Below are 20,192 nucleotides of genomic sequence, written 5' to 3' on the forward strand. Positions count from 1 at the left end.
TCCCGCGCAGGAGGGACCAGCCAGGTCCTTCACCCGGCATGTGCACCAAGGCTGTTTCAGCTACTGGCCTTCGGGTTGAGGGATCCCTTGATCCTCCCGGGCTCAGTGTCGAAGGACCGGAAGGTTCTCTTACCGGGTCTACACCCGAGGGGCTCCGCCTTTGTACCGGCACCATGGCCGAGGGACTCGTCCCTAACACCAGCAATACGTCCGAGGGGGCGCCTAAACGCAGCTCTACCGTCCCCTGGGTCGAGGGTGTCGCACCTACCGGGCCGAGGCCTGAGGAGCATGCTAAGCCTCGTGATCCACACGCAAGAGTCTTGGATGAGGCCGGGCCCAGCGGGCCGAGCACCACGTCGCAGGCACGTGGCAGGCAACTCGACAAAATGACCGCGTGCCAGAAAGAGGCACCCTTCCAATGCCATTCTGCAAATTCGGGAAAGAACGAGTGTCAAGGTGTGACTGGCCTCAACCAGGTACGTGGCCTACAGTCTACCCTGTCTGTACCCCCTGCCACATCTTTGGCAAGTGAGGAGGTGCTCTTCGAGAAGTTTCTCGGCCTCATGAGGTCTCCTATTATGGGGGGGTTATCATCAAAGACGCTATCAGCGAAGTCATCCCAGCAATGCTATCGGCACCACAGACTCCTCCATCGGGCCCCCAGGCCCCGGTGCAGCTGCTTCCGCCAGCTCCACAGCCAACTCCTCAACCTCCGCTGCCTCCTCAACCTCTGGCTGCGGTCCATGTACCCCAGCCTCCGGCACCATCTACTGCTGCTCCTCCACAAGACCCGCAGGATACGGACGAGGAGGAGGATCCGGACACACCATACTCAGCCAGGGCCTTCCATGAACGTCTTGCTGGCGTGGCGGAATACCTGGGCCTCACCCAACCCGAGGTCGAACAGCCGGCAGAAGGGGTTCTGGCTGAAGTACTCACGAGATGCCCCTCTGCCAACACAAGGATTCCACTGCAAACAGATGTAGTCTCCCTGGCTAAGAAGGGTTGGCTTAAGACCTCCCTAGGTCCAGCCAGTCAATCGAAGCCTGGACGGCAAGTACAGGCAGATGGAGGGGGATACACCCTTGCTCTCGACCCATCCTCAGCCACACTCCACGGTGATTGCTGCTTTCATCAGTATACTATGACCTCAGTCATTCTCAGCCTCCTCCTCTGCGGCGCTGCTAGGCAAGGAAGTGAAGATATTGGGCGTACGGCAAGATCTACTCCGTTTCCTTACACCTGCGTCAGGCCAACACAGATGCCATGCTGGCTGCTGCCAACCAACGCTTATGGCTGGAAACTGCAGACTTCCTCAGGGAACGCCCCACCCAGTGCCAATCGTGCTTTAAGGCAAGGCTAGCGGAAGCCAAGTTCGTGGCGCACAACCTCATGGAATCCACAGTGGCTCATTTCGATATCTCGGGCCATGCCAGCCTGGCTGCGGCAGCGCATTCTAGATCTACTGTTCGGTGGGGGCTCTTCCACTCCTCTACGGAGGAAGAGCTGGACAACATGAACAGCTCACAAACTGAAGTTTTTATCCATTCTTACAAAGACCACACCCAAATCATACACCCAATATCAGCAGCGCTTGGAAAAGGGTTGTACATATGGAGGATTCCGCGGCTTCCAGGAACGCAGATCCAGGCAGCCGGACCACTTGCCGTCTCAGAATCCTCAGCGTCTGCCTCTGAGGGAAAGAAGGCATGACACCGGCCCCTTCGGGCCCACGTGTCTTCAGTGGGGGGCAGGCTTGCTCTCCATGGACAATTATGGCGCCAGAATTTCACTGACCTCTGGATTCTCTCAGTAGTATCCACAGGGTACCGCTTCCCTATCACAGCCTCATCTCCCTCCTCCACTCTCACAGGTTGGGACAGCAACTCTTTTGATGGAGATACGGTCGCTCGTAGAGGGCCAGGCAGTGGAGGAAGTCCCAGCCTCCCAGCGAGGCTATGGCTTCTACTGCAGGATTTTCGTCATTCAGAAGGAGAACCAGGCGGGCCTGAGAGTTGTGCTGGACCTTTCCACCCTCAACCTCTCCCTACCCCTGCAAACATTCATGATGGTTACGCCAGCTTTTATAGTGGAGACATTGGACAAGGGAGACTGGATGATCTCCCTGGTCCTGAAGGACGCATACCTACACGTCCCGATTTGGCAGCCCCATCGTTCTTTCCTACATTTCAGGCTCCTGGGTCCAATACAAAGTCCTTCCATTTGGCCTCAACTCGGCCCCCACGGTCTCTGCCAGACTCATGAACGCTGTGGTGGCTCCCAGAGCGCAGGGCCTCCATCTACCCATACCTCGACGGGTGGCTCGTCAGGGCTACATCTCCGGAAGCGGTTCGCCACTCTTCTCATGCCCTTATGAACACACTGCACGATCTGGGCTTATCGCTCAACCTCAAGAAGTCACAGATGCAGCCTGCGCAGACTGACATTCCTGGGACTCATTTGGGACACGTGCTCCAAGAGGTTTTTCCCGTTGGACGACAAAATCTCAGCCATTAAGAGGGCCACCGGCCACTACCTCAGCAGAGAGGTGACCTCGGCATGGTGGTACGAACATCTCCTGGGTCTACTGGCGGCGGTCCTGTTGGCCGTGCCACAACCAAGACTAAGAATGAGAAGGATTCAGCTTCCGCAGCCTCATAGAATCCAGAGCGGGGCTCGCAATCCGAGATGATCAACGTTCCTCCATCTCTCCACCTGGACCTAACCTGGTTGTCCATGGACTGCAACCTACGGACGGACAAGCCTTTTCGGCCGCCCTCTCCGCAGGCCACCATCACCACAGACTCCCCTCTCAAGAGCTGGGTAGCCACCCTGGACAATATCTCGGTCCACGGCACCTGCACTCAACAGGAGCAGGAATACCGCATCAATTGGTTGGAGCTGAACGCCATCTGGCTAGCGCTCAGAGCATTCCTACCACTTCTCAAGGGCAAGGCTGTCCTCATCCAGACAGCTCGACCAGCATGTACTACGGCAACAAGCAGGGAGGCACCAGATCCCCTCCTCTGTGCAGACAGGCGATCAGCATGTGGGAAAGGTCCCTGGAAAACATTTACCTCTTGGCAGTCCACCTCCCGGGGGAATGCAACCTAGAGGCGGACAGGCTCAGCAGGCTGGGAGCTGACCATTCCGAGTGGCAGCTAAGCAACCTTGGTATTCAGGAGATCTTCAACAGGTGGGGTCGCCCCTAAGTGGATCTCTTTGCCACCTGGCACAACAAAAAGTATCCCCAGTTTGCATCCTGGCAGGGTCAGGGCCCCGGCTCATTTGCCGATGTATTTCACCTTCAGTGGACCGGCATGAAGGCCTGGGCCTTTCCGCCCACTCCCCTGATCCACAGGGTAATTTGCAAGATCAAGGAGTCTTGCCGACTCCTCGTCATTCTGATTGCTCCATGGTGACCGGCCAGGCCATGGTTTTCGGAGCTGCTCGACCTCTGAGGCGCCTCCCATACACCTCCCAACGGGCCCAGCACATCTTCTTACACTGCAGGGGGGCAGAATCATTCACCCTGTGCCAGGGAAACTAGCCCTCGCAGCGTGGCACCTGAGCAGATAACACTTTGGCACCTTAGCCTCTCGCAGGCCAATCTGGAGATCATAAAGGGCGCCAGGAGCAGACACCAGGGCCCAGTACAAAAGCAAATGGACCAGATTCTGCCACTGGGCAAAATCCAAGGGAATCGACCCCTTGGCCTGCAATTTGAACGATGTGCTCTCCTTTTCGGCGCACTTCGTTCATTCTGGCGTACAGGTGGACATCTGCCGTACATATTTTGCAGCCATTGGGGCATATAGAAACTCGGAGGAAGGCATTTTTTTCCTCCTCCAACCCTATCATCAAAAATCTGACTGGTCTCGCCAGGCTCTACCCGCCCGTCAAGAGATTGCACTCTGTGTGGGATTTAACATAGTCTTGGCCGTCCTGGCGCACAAACCATTCGAGCCAATGGCATCCATGGACATTCGGCTGGTCACCATCAAGACGGCTTTACTAGTCGGTCCTACCTCGGCTCGCAGAGTCAGCCGAGACCCAGGCGCTGGTTGCCTCTGAACCATATACCACCTTTCACAAGGACAAGGTAGTAATGCGGACGCACCCAGCATTTCTGGCCAAGGTTCCATATGCATTTCACTTGAACAAAGAAATAGTCCTTTCTACGGTCTTTCCCAAGGACGAAGCACAGAGTGCTGCACTGCCTGGATGTCAGGCGTGCCCTAAAATTCTACTTGGACAGGACCAAGGGCTTCTGCAAGTCGGACGCCCTGTTTGTCACTTTCGAGAGGCTCGAGGCCAGGCTAACAGGCCTCTTAGGCCTCCAAATGCCGCTGGATGGTCTCTGCCATCAAAGAAACGCATGAGGGGCTGCACAGGCCGCTCCCGGCCAACATGCATGCCCACGCTGTCGGGGCCAAGGCAACGGCCATCGCATTCCAGCGCTATATCCCTTGGCAAGTAATAAGCAGGGTGGCCACTTGGGCCTTTCCCTCGGCTTTCTGCAAGCATTACTGTTTGGATGTCGGCTCTAGATCTGATGCGGCTTTCGGAAAGGCGGTTCTCAGGAACCTATTTGCTTAAGGAGGGTCTCCTCTCCACCCTGGGGCTACAATCAGTTGTAATCGCCAATACAGTTTGGAGGAAAGGGGACAGGACGTAAGAGTAATTAGAAGTTACTCACCGTAGTGACTAACATACTCTTAGTCCATAGTCCCCTTTCCTCCATATGTCCCACCAACCTCCCCCCGAATAATACTGGTTTCATTAGGCATTGTTACATCTATTGTCGACGCGTCAATGGGGATTGAGATGTGACGCCGGAGGGCAGTCAGGACAGCGCATGCTCACTGGGCCTCGCCCCACTCACCTCTAAATTTAAAGGGGAAGAAGGTTTTTTCGAACGTATTCCTTATCTTGATTACATTCCAGCTTGCTGGCCTCCGAATTTTTTTCAGTAGAGGGCACTGCGTGTCGTTCCTCGAGCCGGTGTCCCTCGAAAGGCTCCGTCCCGGCGCGGACGTCATCGTGCGTATAAATAGACTTGCGCAGTGGCCGTTGCTCAGTTCAGTTTTTCAGCGCTTCGTGGGCCTCGGAATCGTGTTGCTCAGCTCTTTCTTCAAGAAGATTCAACTTATTCTTTGAAAATATCATCTTTATTCGATGGCTTCCTCATCCGAACCGTCGACCCCACAGTCCGGCTTCAAAAAGTGTCGTGATTGTGGGAAGAAAATGTCGGCGGATCCTCACAGCATCCGTTTGTGGTGCCTGGGTTCGGAGCATCACTGTTCGGAATGCGAGGACTGTATGTCCATGACGGCGAAAGCCTTGAAGGAGCGTAAGGGGAAGCTTGAAAGAGCTAAGACTCTTAAAACTTCTACTCCCTCGAAAGTGCAGAGTCGAGACATTCGTCTCCTCGCCGTCACAGAAAACATTCCCGTTCAAAGTCTCGAAGTGGTTCCCATCAGTCTTAGATCGAAACACTCTAAGAAGAGGCATCGTAGATCTCCTTCTTCGTCTTGTTTCTCCGGAAAGGGTCACCTGCCCCACGAAACACAGCTCTCCAGCTAAGTGGGAGGAATTCCATAAGAGAATGCTTAGCGTCTTCGGGAAAGCGGCCTCAACCCCCTCGGAGATGGCTAAAGGTGATACCCTGGGTGAAAGACCCGATAAATCAAAACGCCGCGAGTCGTTGCACCCGGTGAAAGAAACTACCCGAGAGCGTCATGAACCCTCGAGTAAAGGCAGTAAATCCGCGTCATCGACGCCGTCGTCGAAGGTTTCTTGGACTCCTAAATCTGCGTCAGCAACGCCTTTTGTCGAAGGGTCTGTCGACGCATAAATCAGTTGCATTGACACCGTCTTCGACGCCTATGTCGACGCCGATAAAAGACAGACCTACAGCTGTCACTACATCTCAGACAGTAGAGGTGTCTAGGACCTAGACCATTACCTGCAGGATGCCGTCGACAACCTAGACGACTCCGAGTAGGATTCCGATCCTCTCGAGTACTTCGAGGCCTCTTCTAACTTTTTCGACGCCCTTTTCGGGTTTGTCGAAGCCTTCCACGTCGACAACTTTGATGTTTTCTCAACCGGTGACCACCAATTTGGCCCCCTCTGCTCTAGAAATGGGTTTTAAACCATACCCTAGGTCTGATTACTTTAGAGCTTTGTACTCTATATACGAGGAAGGGGAGGATTCCGACCATGAAAGACCTTTTGGTTTACAAAGGGCCACAACACCTATACCAGAGGAATTTATCTCTGAAAAGAACAGGTTAAAAGATCTTCAAGACTCTTTACATGAAGCAAGTGGTTTAGATACTTCTCCAGAAGTAGAGTTTGCTAAACCAGACCTTGGGGAGCATGCTGAGACCCCTTATAGGGTTCTGGTGGCAAGAATAATAGATTTCATGGGGTGGTCTACACCTACACCTTCTTTTCAGCAGGATGACCTTACTGACATTTTAGTTAAAGGTCCACAGGAAGATCCTGTTCCTTTTCATACTGCTCTGCAAAGAAAGATCTCTGCTAATTGGGAAACCCCTCAAGTTATCCCTGCAGTTAACAAGAAACTGTCTGCCAAATACAGGTTATCTGCTACAGAAACATCCAACTACAGAGAGTTTGGTTGTACAAGCAGCAACTTCATCAAGTAGTTGATCTGCATACCCTACTATTCCACAGGACAGGGACGATAAAAGGTTTGATGCTATGTCAAAAAAAGTATTTTCGGCATGTAGCATGGCGCTTAAATCTATTAACGGCACTTGCACGCTTGCAAGATTCAGCCATATACTTTGGGAGTGTGCTTCATCTGCGGCTAACTGTCTTCCGGAAGGAGGGGAAAGGGAAGCATTTTTAAACATCATCAAAGATGCAATATGCGAGTCCCTTCAAACTGGCATTTATTCTGCTGACAGTATCAGCAGGGCCATGTCGGCAAGAACCACAATCCGCAACCACGCAAATCTGCGGAAGTCTGGTTTTGCTCCAGATGTACAAGCTGTTAGGGAGAATTCTCTCTTTAGGCTGAATTTCCTAACCTAGTGAGTACCCCAGCAGCTTTGCCGGAATTCTGGAGTTTGTTTTTTTCTCCTGCCAAGAGTGAGACTCTTTCTCCCTCTCTTGGACATGATTTATGGTGTTCCTTTGACTGTTAATGTGTTTTATGGGCTATGGGGTCCTTTACTCCATAGGGTCTCATGTGTTTTTACTATGTGTGTTACACAGCACCCTCCGTGCAGCGACACAGGGGTGTCATAGTGACACCCCACCATAGACTCCATACCCTGGAGCCGGCCGGCTCACCACTTAGCATGTTTGATTGACAGCTAGGCTGAGTGAATGGGGGTGTGCTGCATAAAATCAGGGCTTTGGGGACTGGAACTTCAGAAGTCGCCACATGACCTGAGAATCCGACGAGGGAGAAGCTGAGCCGACCTGCCGCGACGACGCCACCGGTGAAGCCCTGCGGAACCGACTCACCACTTCCCGACGACAGAGAAGATCTCCTGGCTGGAGAGACTTCTTCCCCTGACTGGTGGGCACAACCAGTTTACCTTCTTTTCCTCGCATCCCAGGACGTCTTGTGGTCGAATTGCCTGTGCCAAGCACCCCGGCAACCGGATAGCCACTTACCACTGGACTGCGGATAAAAGGAGTGCTCCTTTTACCTGAGAACTCCGCGGCTGGTTTCTTCCCTGGCAGTGCAACGGACTCCTGTCTTCCTCCTGACGAGATCCTCTCTTCCCCCGGACGAAGCACCGACTTGCATCCGCTGACAGGAACAACTGCCCCCGCTGGAGTATTCTCACCACTTTAAGGTACCATGTCCACCAGGCCTCCCTTTCTAAAGATTGCTACAAGGTAATAATAATGCCTTAACCTTCTGGACTGGGCTGGCCGCCTTGACCATCTAACTGGTCCCTTTCTTTTGGTCCAACCCTTTCTGAACCTTTTCAAGACTGTTGTGCACTTCAACCGTGTGACCTTGGACACATTTCGTTCTGATCCTCTTAAAGTGGATCCGGCCTTCTGAACTCTAACTTCACGGTTTTACTTTGCCTTCCTCTCTTGCTGTGTTCTTGTGAAAGTGTTGGGATCTGTTTCAAATGATACTCTGCTTTTCTCTCCCTTTTAAAACAAATTATTAGAGTGCCATCTGCGTTAAGCGCTCACCGCTGTCTGAAAATAAGTGGGGCTTTACTTAAGACTTGTCTAATTCTTCTAAGGGAGTGTATATCTTTTAGTGACCATGTTTTTGAACTGCTTAACATTAGTGCCTGTGTGTTTTTCTAGGTGTGGTTTTAAATAAATAATCTCTTTTACACCAAGCTTTGGTCAGTGTTTACTTGTTCTGCTGTGTTCTTTTGACGTTTTGTGAATACTCTGTATACTGCCTAACTCTTCTTGAGGGAAGTCTGACTGCTCAGCGACAGCTACCAAGTGAGTAGTCTTAAATCTTTTGCAGTGGTCCCAGAGGGAACTGCACAGGTTTCTGCCTAACACAAGCCAGACTTTTGAACATGCCCTTTGACGGCACTTCTTTATTTGGTAAGAAGGCTGATGACAGCCTTGAGAAGTTACAAACATCCAAGGCAGCAGCGAAATCTCTTGGGGCTGCAATCCGACAGACTCCGAATCGCCCCTCAGGAACCTCCTGGGGGGGTAGGTCCTTTTGCTTTTACTCCGCATTCGGAAAAAGGCAGAGAACAGCCAGCTCAAAGGGGCCAGAAACGATTCACCCGTGGTGGATGAGGAAAAGGTACAAAAAAGGTACAAAAAAAACGCAGCAGCAGGTGCCACTTTACCCTCGGCATCTGCGTCAGCCGATTCTAAACCCCTCTGAATTCTCCCCTCACAAGCCACCAGTAGGGGGCAGGTTAACTCAACATCTGGCAGAATGGCAGGCTATTACGTCAGATGCTTGGGCATTGGAAACAGTTGCCCAAGGTTACTGCCTGCCCTTCCTACACACCCCTCAGTCATCCACCGGGGAACAACTCTTTGAAGTTTCCAGAACGGCTCCTCATGCCGGAGATTGTAGACCTGCTAGAGAAAAGTGCCATAGAACCGGTACCTGTAGCGGAGAGGAACAAGGGTTGGTATTCTCCCTACTTCCTAGTACCAAAGAAGGACGGAGGACTGAGACCCATCTTAGACTTGAGGGAATTGAACAAATTCCTCAGGAAAGACAAGCTCAAGATGGTCTCGGATCCTCCAGGCCCTCCAGCTTCAGGACTTATTTCCATGCTTATTTCCATGTGGCAATCCATCTCAAACACAGGAAATACCTGAAGTTCGTAATTGGCAACTCTCACTATCAATTTCGAGTTCTGTCATTTGGGCTGACCTCCGCCCGAGGGTCTTCACCAAGCTAATGTCTGTAGTGGCTGCAAGTCTAAGGAGGGAAGGGATCCACGTCTACCCCTACCTAGACGATTGGTTGATCAGAGCAGTACCTTCAGAACCAGCTGAGATCCAGCTACATTAGGTCTGCCACTTCCTTCACAAGCTGGGCTTCTGCCTCAACTTAAAGAACTCTCAGATGATACCATCACAGAGACTCCAGTTCATTGGAGCAGTCCTGAACACTTCCCTGGGTAAAGCCTCGCCACCAGAGGTGAGGGCTCAAGATATTCTACAGATGGTGACCAAGTTTCAAAATGCCCTACGTCTACCAGCCTTTGACTTTTTGAGGTTGCTAGGCCTCCTGGCATCCTGCATCTTCCTAGTGCCAGAGGCTCGCCTGAGAATGAGATCCCTCCAATGGGCATTAAGAACCCAATGATCGCAATTCTCAGGAAGAATGTCAGATCTCCAAGTCCCTGACAGAGTGGCTCAAGACCTTCAGTGGTGGGCCTGTTGGGAGAACTTCTTGAAAGGAGAACACTTTTGGCGACCATGGCCGGAGATAACAGTAGTCACGGATGCCTCACTAATAGGGTGAGGAGCCCATGCCAACGACTTGACCATCAGCGGTCAAGTCTCCATCGGAGTCCAGGCTACACATCAACCTTTTGGAGCTGAGAGCAATCAGACTAGCGCTGAAGGATTTTCTGCCATCTGTACAGGGGAAGAATGTCCTAATAATGACGGACAACACAGTGGACATGCACTACCTCAACAAAAGAGGAGGCGTAGGATCACTGCCACTATGCAGAGAGGCGATGCAGCTCTGGTTTTGGGCAATTCAAGAAGGAATCTCTATCAGCAGTTAACTTGGCCGGAGAGAAGAACTTGACGGCGGACACTCTGATCAGGCAGAGCAGTCTCCCACGAGTTTGAGCTAGCTCAGAAAGTCCTTTAAGAGATCTTTGCCCTTTGGGGAACCCCTCAAGTGGATCTTTTCGCCACCAGTATCAACAGGAAGTGCGATCAGTTTTGTTCAAGGGAATTTCCCCCGAGGAGCTCTAGGGGACGCGTTCGTAGTAGACTGGGAGTTTCAACTTCTATATGCGTTTCCTCCAGTCCCTGTCATTACTCAGATGATCAGGAGGTTGAGAAGATTCCGGAAGGCTATGCTCCTAATTGCCCCGGATTGGGCCAGGAGAAAGTGGTATCCAGACCTTCTGGACATGTCTATCTGCCCTCCGATTCGTCTTCCGCAAAGAGAGGATCTTCTCTCGCAGAAGGGAGGTCAGGTTCTCCATCCAGACATCAGAACCCTCAACCTTCACGCTTGGTTTCTGAAAGGTTGAGATACAAGGATTGGGACCTCCCGGATAACGTCGTGAAGGTGTTGCTGTCAGCTAGAAGACCAGCAACAAAGACTTTATACCGCTGCCGTTGGAACAGATTTTGCAGCTGGTGTAGAGAAAAGAATATTGAACCCTTTTCATGCAATGGTGTTATCTTTTTTGCTCTATTTGGCGAATTCAGGTTTTCAAGTTGGTACGATCAAGGGCTACCAGCGCTGTCAATCTTTAAGCGCACTGCAGAGGAGCCATCATATTTCAAATTACCCCTAGTAATCTAATTTCTGAAGGGGTTAACTAACGTCTATCCCCCAAGGCCGTTCCAAGTTCCCTTGTGGGACTTAAATCAAGTTTTAAATTTTCTGATGGGTACTCCCTTTGAACCACTCCATTCTTGTTTATTAAGATCTCTCACCCTTAAAACAGTCTTCCTAGTGGCTCTAACATCTGCCAGAAGAGTGAGCAAACCTCCTCATACAATTTTTCACAAAGACAAAGTTGTTTTACAAGTGAAGCCTAATTTCCTCCCAAAGGTAGACCCTGAGTCCACATCACTCAGAAAATAACCAACTTCATTCTATCCTCCTCCCCATCCAGGGAAAGAGGAAGAGAGGCTACATAGGCTGGATCCAACGTGTGCCTTGAGTTTTTATATCAAAAGACTTGCTAGAATAAGGCAAGCAGACCAACTGTTTGTAGGTTATGCAGGACACAAATTAGGATTGCCATACACAAAAGAAACCATTTCAAGATGATTATTTTAGCCATTCTAGAATGCTACAAATTGGCAGGGAAAGAACCCCCTCAATACCTTAGGGCTCATTCAACCAGGGATATCGCAGCCTCTTCCCCTCTCCAAAGAGGGGTACCGATTCGTGACATATGTGCATCTGCCACATGGTTGTCCGCCAATACTTTTACAAAATTCTATAGCCTGGATTCCTCCTCAAGCCAGGAGACGAGATTTGGCAAAGCTGTGTAACATTCTGTTCATTCTTAAAGGGGAATATTCCAATTTTACTCCCACCTCCTCTTTCACACCACTGCTATGGGAGTCTATCAAGATAAGGAATACGTCGGAGGAACATCCCATCGAAAGAACGTTACAAGGTAAGAAGTAACTTCTTCTGGTGAAAAAGGTTCCGTCTCCCGTCCCTTGGAAGGGATGGCCATACGGTATGGAGGAAAGGGGACTGTGGACTAGGAGTAGGTTAGTCACTATGGTGAGTAACTTATAATTACTGCCCCCAGCCAATGACTGCCCTCCACCTAAGCCCCTTCTCTTGCAGCTATCTTCAGATTTTTACTGCACGTTCAAGTGTTGGGAGTCGTCCTTATGCAGAGTTCGTAAAGAACATTGCTATTGTCCAACCGACCTTTGGTCGAATAATTCTATAAAATAGTTCAGATCACCCCTTCTGTCCTTTATCTCGACGGCTGTTCCAGTCTCGCCGAAGACCTGCGAGAACTTCGACGGACGGTGATCCTGTTGGCGTTGCCAACCATGTAGCCGGGCCTTCTGCCAGCCTATACAGTAGGGAGAGTGGGGTTGCGGTGGACATTTCTTTTCAAACTGAAAATGCCTTTCCTTCCTCTTTCCCGTTTGGTTTTAGTCATTCTGTGTGCCCTCAGCTATGGAGAGGACTCAATTTAGATTGTGCCCTATTTGTAAGAGCAAATTCCCATGTAAGGATAAGCGATAAGCAGGCGGTGTAACTGGTACTTGCCCCTCGATCACAAAGAGGGGAGGGTGTGCGGCTTGTAAGCTCCTCCGCCCCAAGACCTTAAAGGAGCGTAGGGTAAAACGGTGGGCGACCTACAGTATCTCCAAGGCCGGGAATTCTCCCACTGCCTCTACCACCGAATGTGACGACGGCGAGAGTGACCATCAGACCTCCGAACCGGAGGTTGTTGACCTTTTCTACGGAACGCTTGCATTCCGCATAGTCTGTCCCTGGCCCCAATATGCACGGCGTAAGATCTGCTATGGGTAAGTCACACACCGGCGACAAAGACGTGCACGGCACTAAACGCACAACCCCCAGCCTTACTTCGACTCCATCGAAGACGACTTCGGCGCTAACCAGGTACACCAGTAACTCCGGCGATACCTGCCGACCGCCAGGATCTGCAGCCCTCCCCGCAGCCGCATATGCGCCTAGACAATCCAAGACGAAGGGCGGTACCCCAAAAATACATAGTTACGTCGACACGCATTACAAGAAGGCGTACGGTGACGATAAGATTTTGGCTTCGCCGAGGACTGCTACAACTCAAGACAAGGCCTAACACCGCCAAAAATTACGGTGCTACCGGAAAAGGTGGCCGATAAAGGCAAAGCTTCGGCTCCGCCGAAAAAGACTCCCTTACACTGGTGGGCTGCTACACGCCTCCCGTCTGGAGAAGATGTTGAAGACAGCCTGGCAAGAATCGTGTCTGCTGATTCACAAAGGCGGCAGTTTAGGGACTCTTCAAAAGTTTGAGAGGCCTAAGGGTCCGCCAAGATCTAAGTAGAGCGTTCATAAGTCGAGAAACAAAGTGTCATGGTGGAAGATACCAGTTATTAAAGCTTTCATGCAGGGAGTGAAAATTCATCCTCCCATTTCTAACCTGGCTCCCAGATGGGACCTAAAAGTGGTGTTGACTAGGCTTATGGGGGCTCCCTTCGAGCCCATGCACAAAGCAAGTCTTAAAGACCTCATCCTTAAGACTGTTTTTTTAATAGCCATTACCTCCATCAGGGGAGTTAGTGAACTATAAGCGTTCTCAATCCTAGATCCCTTTGTGACTGTTCACAAAGACAAGGTGGTTCTGCGCACTCACCCTAGATTTGCGCCCAAATTCGTTTCAAAGTCCCATGTGAACCAGTCAATGGAACTACCAACGTTCTTTCAAAATCCTTCAAGCATGGGAGAAAGAACCCTGCACACACTGGATGTACGCAGAGCTTTCATGTTCTACATGGAAAGAACTCGCCCACTTAGGAAAACGAATCAGTTTTTCGTTTCGGTGGCAGCAGGAAGAGGAGACGAGGTCTCCAAATCCACTATCTCTAGATGGATTGTCAAATGCATTATACTCGGCTACATTCTTGCTAAGATAGAGCTGCCCTTCAAGCCTAGAGCACATTCCACTCGAGACACTGGGGCGTACATAGCATTCATTGCAAATGTTCCCCTCATATTTATTTGCAAAATGGCAACCTGGAGTTCTGTACACACCTTTTACAAAACACTATTGCCTAGACACTCATTCTAGGTTTTATTCTTAGGTGAGACGGGCAGTACTAAGACATCTTTTCTCTACTGTTCCTTCTCACAACCCACCTCCAACTCGGGGTACTGCTCGCTAGTCTATGCACAGCATGTGAGTCTAAGCAGATTAACAAACATTAGAAGACATGCATTACTTAACGTAAAAGCATTTCTGATGGTTGTATCTGCTTAGATTCACATGCGCTCACCCTTCCTCCCCGCTCGGATGGTAGGAACATAGACGTCTTACCTCTCTCTCTCTTCTGTACTCACTCTCGATAGTCATAAGGCTCCCTCTTGGCAGAAAAAATACAATCGGAGGGACCTCGACGCCTGAGGGATCTTGGGTACAGTACACATCAAGTAGGGATAGTGTTACAGGCACGCCCATGTCGACGTCCACTTTCGATTTTCGAAAGAGAAGATGCAATACTCCAGGGTTACTACTGGATGTTGGACTATGCACAGCATGTGAATCTAAGCAGAAACAACCATCAGAAATGCTTTTACGGTAAGTAATGCATGTCTTTCATGAGTAAGTAGAAAAAAGGGGCTACTAAGTAGCCCCCCAGCACTCCACTTCAGATGGAGTGTGCTGGACCCCCAAAGAGAAAAGTTAAGTAAAGCCAATTTCACTTTAGTACACACAAGAAAAGGTATTTAAACACTGCACTGAAGGTGTGTCACTGTACCTATGGAGTTTGTCAGACTCCAAAAACAGAGGAAACGCGTAATCCAAATCAGGTCAAAACACGAGTGAGAAAGAGCTCACTCACTCCAGGGTTGAAATTTAAAAGTCTTAAAGTCCAGCAAAAGAGCTGGGGGTCTCTAAGGTTGAAGGGAATTAGCACAGAAATGATAATTCTCCCCAACACTGTACTCCCCCCCCCTCCCCCCCCCCGAAAGCATTTAGTGTTTTACAACTGCCTCTGGCGAAAAATAACATTACAGATCTGATGTAGCAGCCGGTGAGACATGTGGAAGGGTGGAACGGCGCATGGGGGGCGCAATGGGGAGATGCACGCATGCTACTCTGCCATTAAAAATGTTTTCAAGTGACCACTTTCTTTTGGCACAGCTTTTCCAGACATGCTTACAGTAATAGAGGCTGCCCAACTGGTTGGGCCACTAGGGGAGAGCAGAATGAAAGTGAACCTGAATCACCATGGCATCAATATACTTATTTTTCTTGTAAATGTTTCTTCTAGCATACAATCTGGTTTGGCGGCAAGGGCAACAGGGGACAGCTGTGAAGCAGACGAGTTCACTCAGAAAAAGCAGCGGTTAAACTTGGTCCCCTCCCCTCCAGATGGCAGCTGTGTGGCAGCTCGTACCCGGCCTGTCCTGAGCTGCAAGAAAAGGCGGCTAGTGCGTCCCAGCAGCGTTGTAGCACTCTCCAAAAAGGTGAATATTTGATCAGCATATACACTGTCAAAATCAATAACTTGTATACCACTTAAATACCTTGTAAGTTTACAAAGACTACAAACTGCAGTATACTTTTGTTTTGTGTATTGATAATGAATGAGAATTATAATTTAACAATACAATGTTAACAAAGGAATTGAGGACACACTTGAGTCATAGATCCACATTGATCACCCTGTTACACCACATTCAATGTTTACTGTTTTTTCTATTTCCTACTAAGCCTGCTACTTTTTCCACAGTACATTGTTCTTAATCATGCTATTACTTGATGCAACAGACGCATTTATATTTGTGTTACCACTACACCCTTATGCCCCTAAAGCGTTTAGGCGCATTACCTTTTATGGCCTTGTCCCTTCAGCAGCATCATTGAATACGAAACCGAAGCCTTTCGTTAACTACATCATTGCATAGGTGGCAGTATTGTCAACTGAGATTGTAATCCATCTGGTACAACTATTTTGTCATATATATTTTTTTATTTTAAGAGTGTTTTACATTGCAACAAAAGTAGTTCAGATAGCAGTATCAATAGCAGAATATGCTTCCTTTCCTACGACATCAACAAACATTATACGACAATGAGAAACTCAGTTAATAGTATGTCAGTTTTGGGGAACAGTACATTGGGATTAAGTGCACAGAGTAGAGGTCATACATCGGTGGTTGAATTCTCAACATCTTTTGCACTCTCCTGGACAGTTACGAGAACTGCGGTATGGTGGCCATATGTCTTTGGGTTTGCCGTTCATTGGCTGTAGCGTGGACCAGCGTTCCTCCATATCGGACGCCAATGTGCCTGCTCTCAGCCACTGGGAAACTGTTGGGCAGTTAGGGGGTAGCCACAACAGCAATGTACAGCAGACTGCTGGCATCATGCACAGGATTGTCACTCTGCAGAGACCCCCACGTAAATGTTCAAGTTGATTAAAAAAAAATAAGTTAGCTGGGGTAGGGTCTAATGTAGAGTTCAATATATCTGACCTAGTAATCCATGCTGTATATATCGCCGATTAGTGCGTACCCATCCATTGCCCTTTGATGTGCATCAGTCTTGCTAACCGTCGGGAGTGATGGAAAAAATTTCCAAAGTGGCAGCCCTCTGTGGTACGGTCTGGGGACATTCAACATCTTCCATATTGGGTTGTCAGAATTACTGGCATAGGCTTGTCTGTAACACTATCCCTATCGTGATGTGTAGTGTAGCCAAAATCCCTCATGCTCCGAGGTCCCTCAGATAGTTTTTTCCGCCCAGATAACTGGTCGCCCTATAGCGGAGCTCTTACATAGGAGACATTGTTTATCTTTATACCGACTTTGTCGGTTATTCCCTTGTAAGTCACTTCGACAGCGATTTAAAAACTTTGACGAAGACTGCAGGAAGTTTCTACGGCGGTGGATTTCGGCGCCTAAGATCCGGCGGCTGAGGCATCCATGTGGCCGGGCCCTCTGGCCGGCCTACACAGTAGGGAGAGTGGGGTCGGGGTGGCCATATCTTTCGTTATGTCTTTCCTCTTTGCCCTCTAGGTCTGGTCATCTTTGTTTATACCTTTCACTATGGAAAGGACTCCATTTAGGTTTTGCCCTAAGTGTAGGGTCAGATACCTGTGGACAGATGAGCACAGAATGTGTAATTCTTGTCTCCTTTCAGATCACGACGAGAAGAGGTGTGCGGCTTGTAAGCTCCTTCGGCCTAAGACCCTTAAGGAGTGCTGTGGAAAGTGGTGGGTCGCGTACGGTATGTCGTGGGCTGAACCCTCTTCCACTACCGCCACACCCGCTGAGTGACAGGGGCACCTCTGATGAACAAACATCTGTATTGAATGTTGTAGACCTTGAGGCGGACACTTCTAGGTCCGCCACGCCCGTCCTGACCCTTCAAGGCCTGATGCAAGTCTCGCTTCAGGGACAACAGCCGGCGACAGGGGTGTACAAAAACCTCAACACACTAAGCACAGAACCCCACCACCGATTTCGACGGTTCCGTCAAAAAAGGTGAAAGCGCCAACAGGGCTGTCAAATGTCGGCGGTTTCCTCTGATTGGGTAGATCAACAGCCTTCCACGCATCCGCAGCAGCGTCTTGCGACTGGGCACTCCAAAAATAAGGGTGCTAACCCAAGCGCGGTCATTCGGTGCTCCGACAGTCCCTAAAAGCCCAGTAGGCCCAAAACTCTTACTAGGCCTACAGGTGAAAAATCTACCGCTAGGCCCTCCAATGCCGCGGTAGGCAGTAAATCTTCCGATAAGCCTTCGAACCCGTTAACTCAAGCCGATTCGGCAGAGATTGAAGACCGTACCGCGAGAATTACTTTGGCAGTCGGGTTGGTACCTACACCGTCGAAACGCATGGGGCAGGCTGCGGACAAGTCTAAAGACAAGCCGTGGTGCCCCAATACTCGCAAAACCTACGAGGACGTTCAGGAGCCTCTGTCCAACACCCTTGGAGACAAATTTTGACGCCAAAGGGCGGAAAACAGTTTTTCCACCTTTAGGCCCTTCTGGTTCCTCTAAGTGGACAAGGGAGAAATTTGAAGGGTGCATGGATCGCCTTGAGAAAATTGTCTCGCTTTTTTTAGCTTCCTTCCCCTAAGAGATCTCGTGGGGAACCTATTTTAAGATCGGCTTAACGTTTCCAAGAAAATATTGACTCTCAGCACTCTGGTTCTGTCCACCATGAAGATGTGGTCCAGATGGACACTTACCAGGACTTCTACAGCGAAGAAGACAACCCTTCCTGCAGGACTACACTGAGGACCAGGCGGATGCCATGGACAACTGGGAGGAAGCCCAGCAAGTGGAAACGGAGCCATGGACGCTCCCCACGCAAGATCAGGATACTGATGTTCTATGCCTGGATTCTCCTCCATCCACCCCAGTTTGCCAGGCTTTGCCTGCAGATGACCAAATGGCCTTCAATGCCATCTTAAGGAAGGCAGCAGATCACTTTCAGATCACTACACAGGAGTTGGTACCCACAAGACTTTGTGGAGGAATTTCTCAAGGAGAAACCCCCCTAAAGCCAAGCCATTCCCCTTCTAAATTTGGTTAAAAGAAGATTGGCCCCCTCCTTGGTCATGCCAGCTCAGACCCGGGGAGTGAACCCAAGAGTGGAAAAACTATTTCGGCCAGCTACTTCAGACCCTCAGTATATTAAAGGCCACGCCACCCCAGACTCCTTGGTAGTTACTCTCACCTGGAAACGGGCAGGAGTACCATTTTCTATGGGGGAGACACCTCCGGATAAGGAATCCAAGAGGATGTACGCCCTAGGTAAGCGTGTTACCTCGACAACTGCATACACCACACGCATAGCGAATAACACTACGCTGCTGGTCAGTTATGCAGACACACAATAGAACCTTGTACAAGAAGGTCTCTAGGAGGTTCCAGAATCTGTTAGTTCCAGGCTTCTCAGCATGGTGGCCGAGGGCAGGCAGGTAAATCAGAATATAATCAAAAGCACTCAGGACACTGTTGAGACAGCAGACAGGTCTCTGGCCCAGGGCTTTGCAACTCGAGGTTCAAGCCTGAAACACAGGCCGCTCTCAACAAACCCATAGAGACCAATCTCTTCGGGGAGACGGCCAAGAATGAGCATGAGTCTGTTAAGTCCTTGCAACAAATAACTCTGAAACCTTCTGCCCCCCTGCTCCCCAATCCATTCGAGGACAGTCCCGTGCAAGTCAGAAATACAGCACGGGTAACTATAAGTCTGGACAAACATCGGGAAGCCCCGCCTACTACCCACCTAGGGGTCAGCGCTGAAGCAAAGGCAGAGGTAGAGGCCCCAATTCCAGAGGAGCCGCAGCCTCTGGTCAGAAATGACCAACAAATCCAGGTCCCCTCCCATGTTACCCCGGTCTGGGGACGTTTAACATCTTTCCTCACGGCTTGGGAGGGGATAACTTCAGACCAGTGGGTTATAAAGACCGCTGCCAACGGGTACTGCATGGAATTCGCCCGACTACCACAGTTCAGACTGCCACGCTCGCAGCGCCTCTCACCGGACCAGCTGCAGATCCTGAATCAAGACGTGGAAGCACTGCTGGGAAATGACACCATAGAAGCCGTCCCTATTCAGGTAAACAAGGGTATTTATTCAGTGTACGTCCTTGTACCCAAAAGGACCTCACCATGCGCCCTGTTCTAGACCTGCACCCAGGGAACACAAGTATAAAACCTCAAAAGTTTCGTATGGTAACGCTACAGGAGGTGATCCCACTGTTGAAACAGGGGGACCACATGGCAACATTGGACATGAAAGATGCATGCTTTCATATTTCAATGTTGCCAGCACGCAGGAAATATCTAAGGTTCTTAATAGAGGACAGGCATTACCTTTAAAGTGCTCCCCTTCTGCATCGCCTTGGCGCCAAGGGTGTTTACAACAGTCCTGGCAGTAGCGGCAGCACACCTGCGCAGACTGTCCATCCTGGTTTACCCTTGCCTCGACAACTGGCTCATAACAGGGGACTCTTAACGACGCATGCTTTTTGAACACCCAGAAGATCGTAGACCTTCTGTTCAGTCTGGGATTCTCCATCGAGAACAAATCGTCTAGTCCCCAGTCAAGTAAAACAATTCCTGGGGGCTCTAATCCGGACAAAGGTGGGCCTCGTCTTTCCCTCCAACAAGAGGGTTCAGAACATGATTTTTCAGATCCCTCAATATGTAGCCAGTCGAGAGGTGATGGTACACAAAGCCATGCGCTTGCTAGGTATGATGGCGTCATGCATATACTTGGTTACCCACGCGCGGGTGCGCATGCTTCCCATGAAAGAGTGGCTC

At 50.1% G+C, this 20,192-nt stretch overlaps 1 protein-coding gene across 4 annotated transcripts in view; it reads left to right on the forward strand.

The window, feature by feature from the left end:
* Nucleotides 1-20,192, forward strand: part of KANSL1 (KAT8 regulatory NSL complex subunit 1) — a 1,100,309-nt gene that overhangs the window by 799,349 nt on the left and 280,768 nt on the right. For all 4 annotated transcript variants that reach the window (XM_069634095.1, XM_069634096.1, XM_069634094.1 and 1 more), the window contains one exon: nucleotides 15,181-15,376. In XM_069634095.1, coding sequence (XP_069490196.1) covers nucleotides 15,181-15,376 — 196 coding nt within the window. The remainder of the gene's footprint in view (nucleotides 1-15,180; nucleotides 15,377-20,192) is intronic.

Source organism: Ambystoma mexicanum, chromosome 13 (genome assembly GCF_040938575.1).
Source record: "Ambystoma mexicanum isolate Mex_15411 chromosome 13, UKY_AmexF1_1, whole genome shotgun sequence".
Lineage (NCBI taxonomy): Eukaryota > Metazoa > Chordata > Amphibia > Caudata > Ambystomatidae > Ambystoma > Ambystoma mexicanum.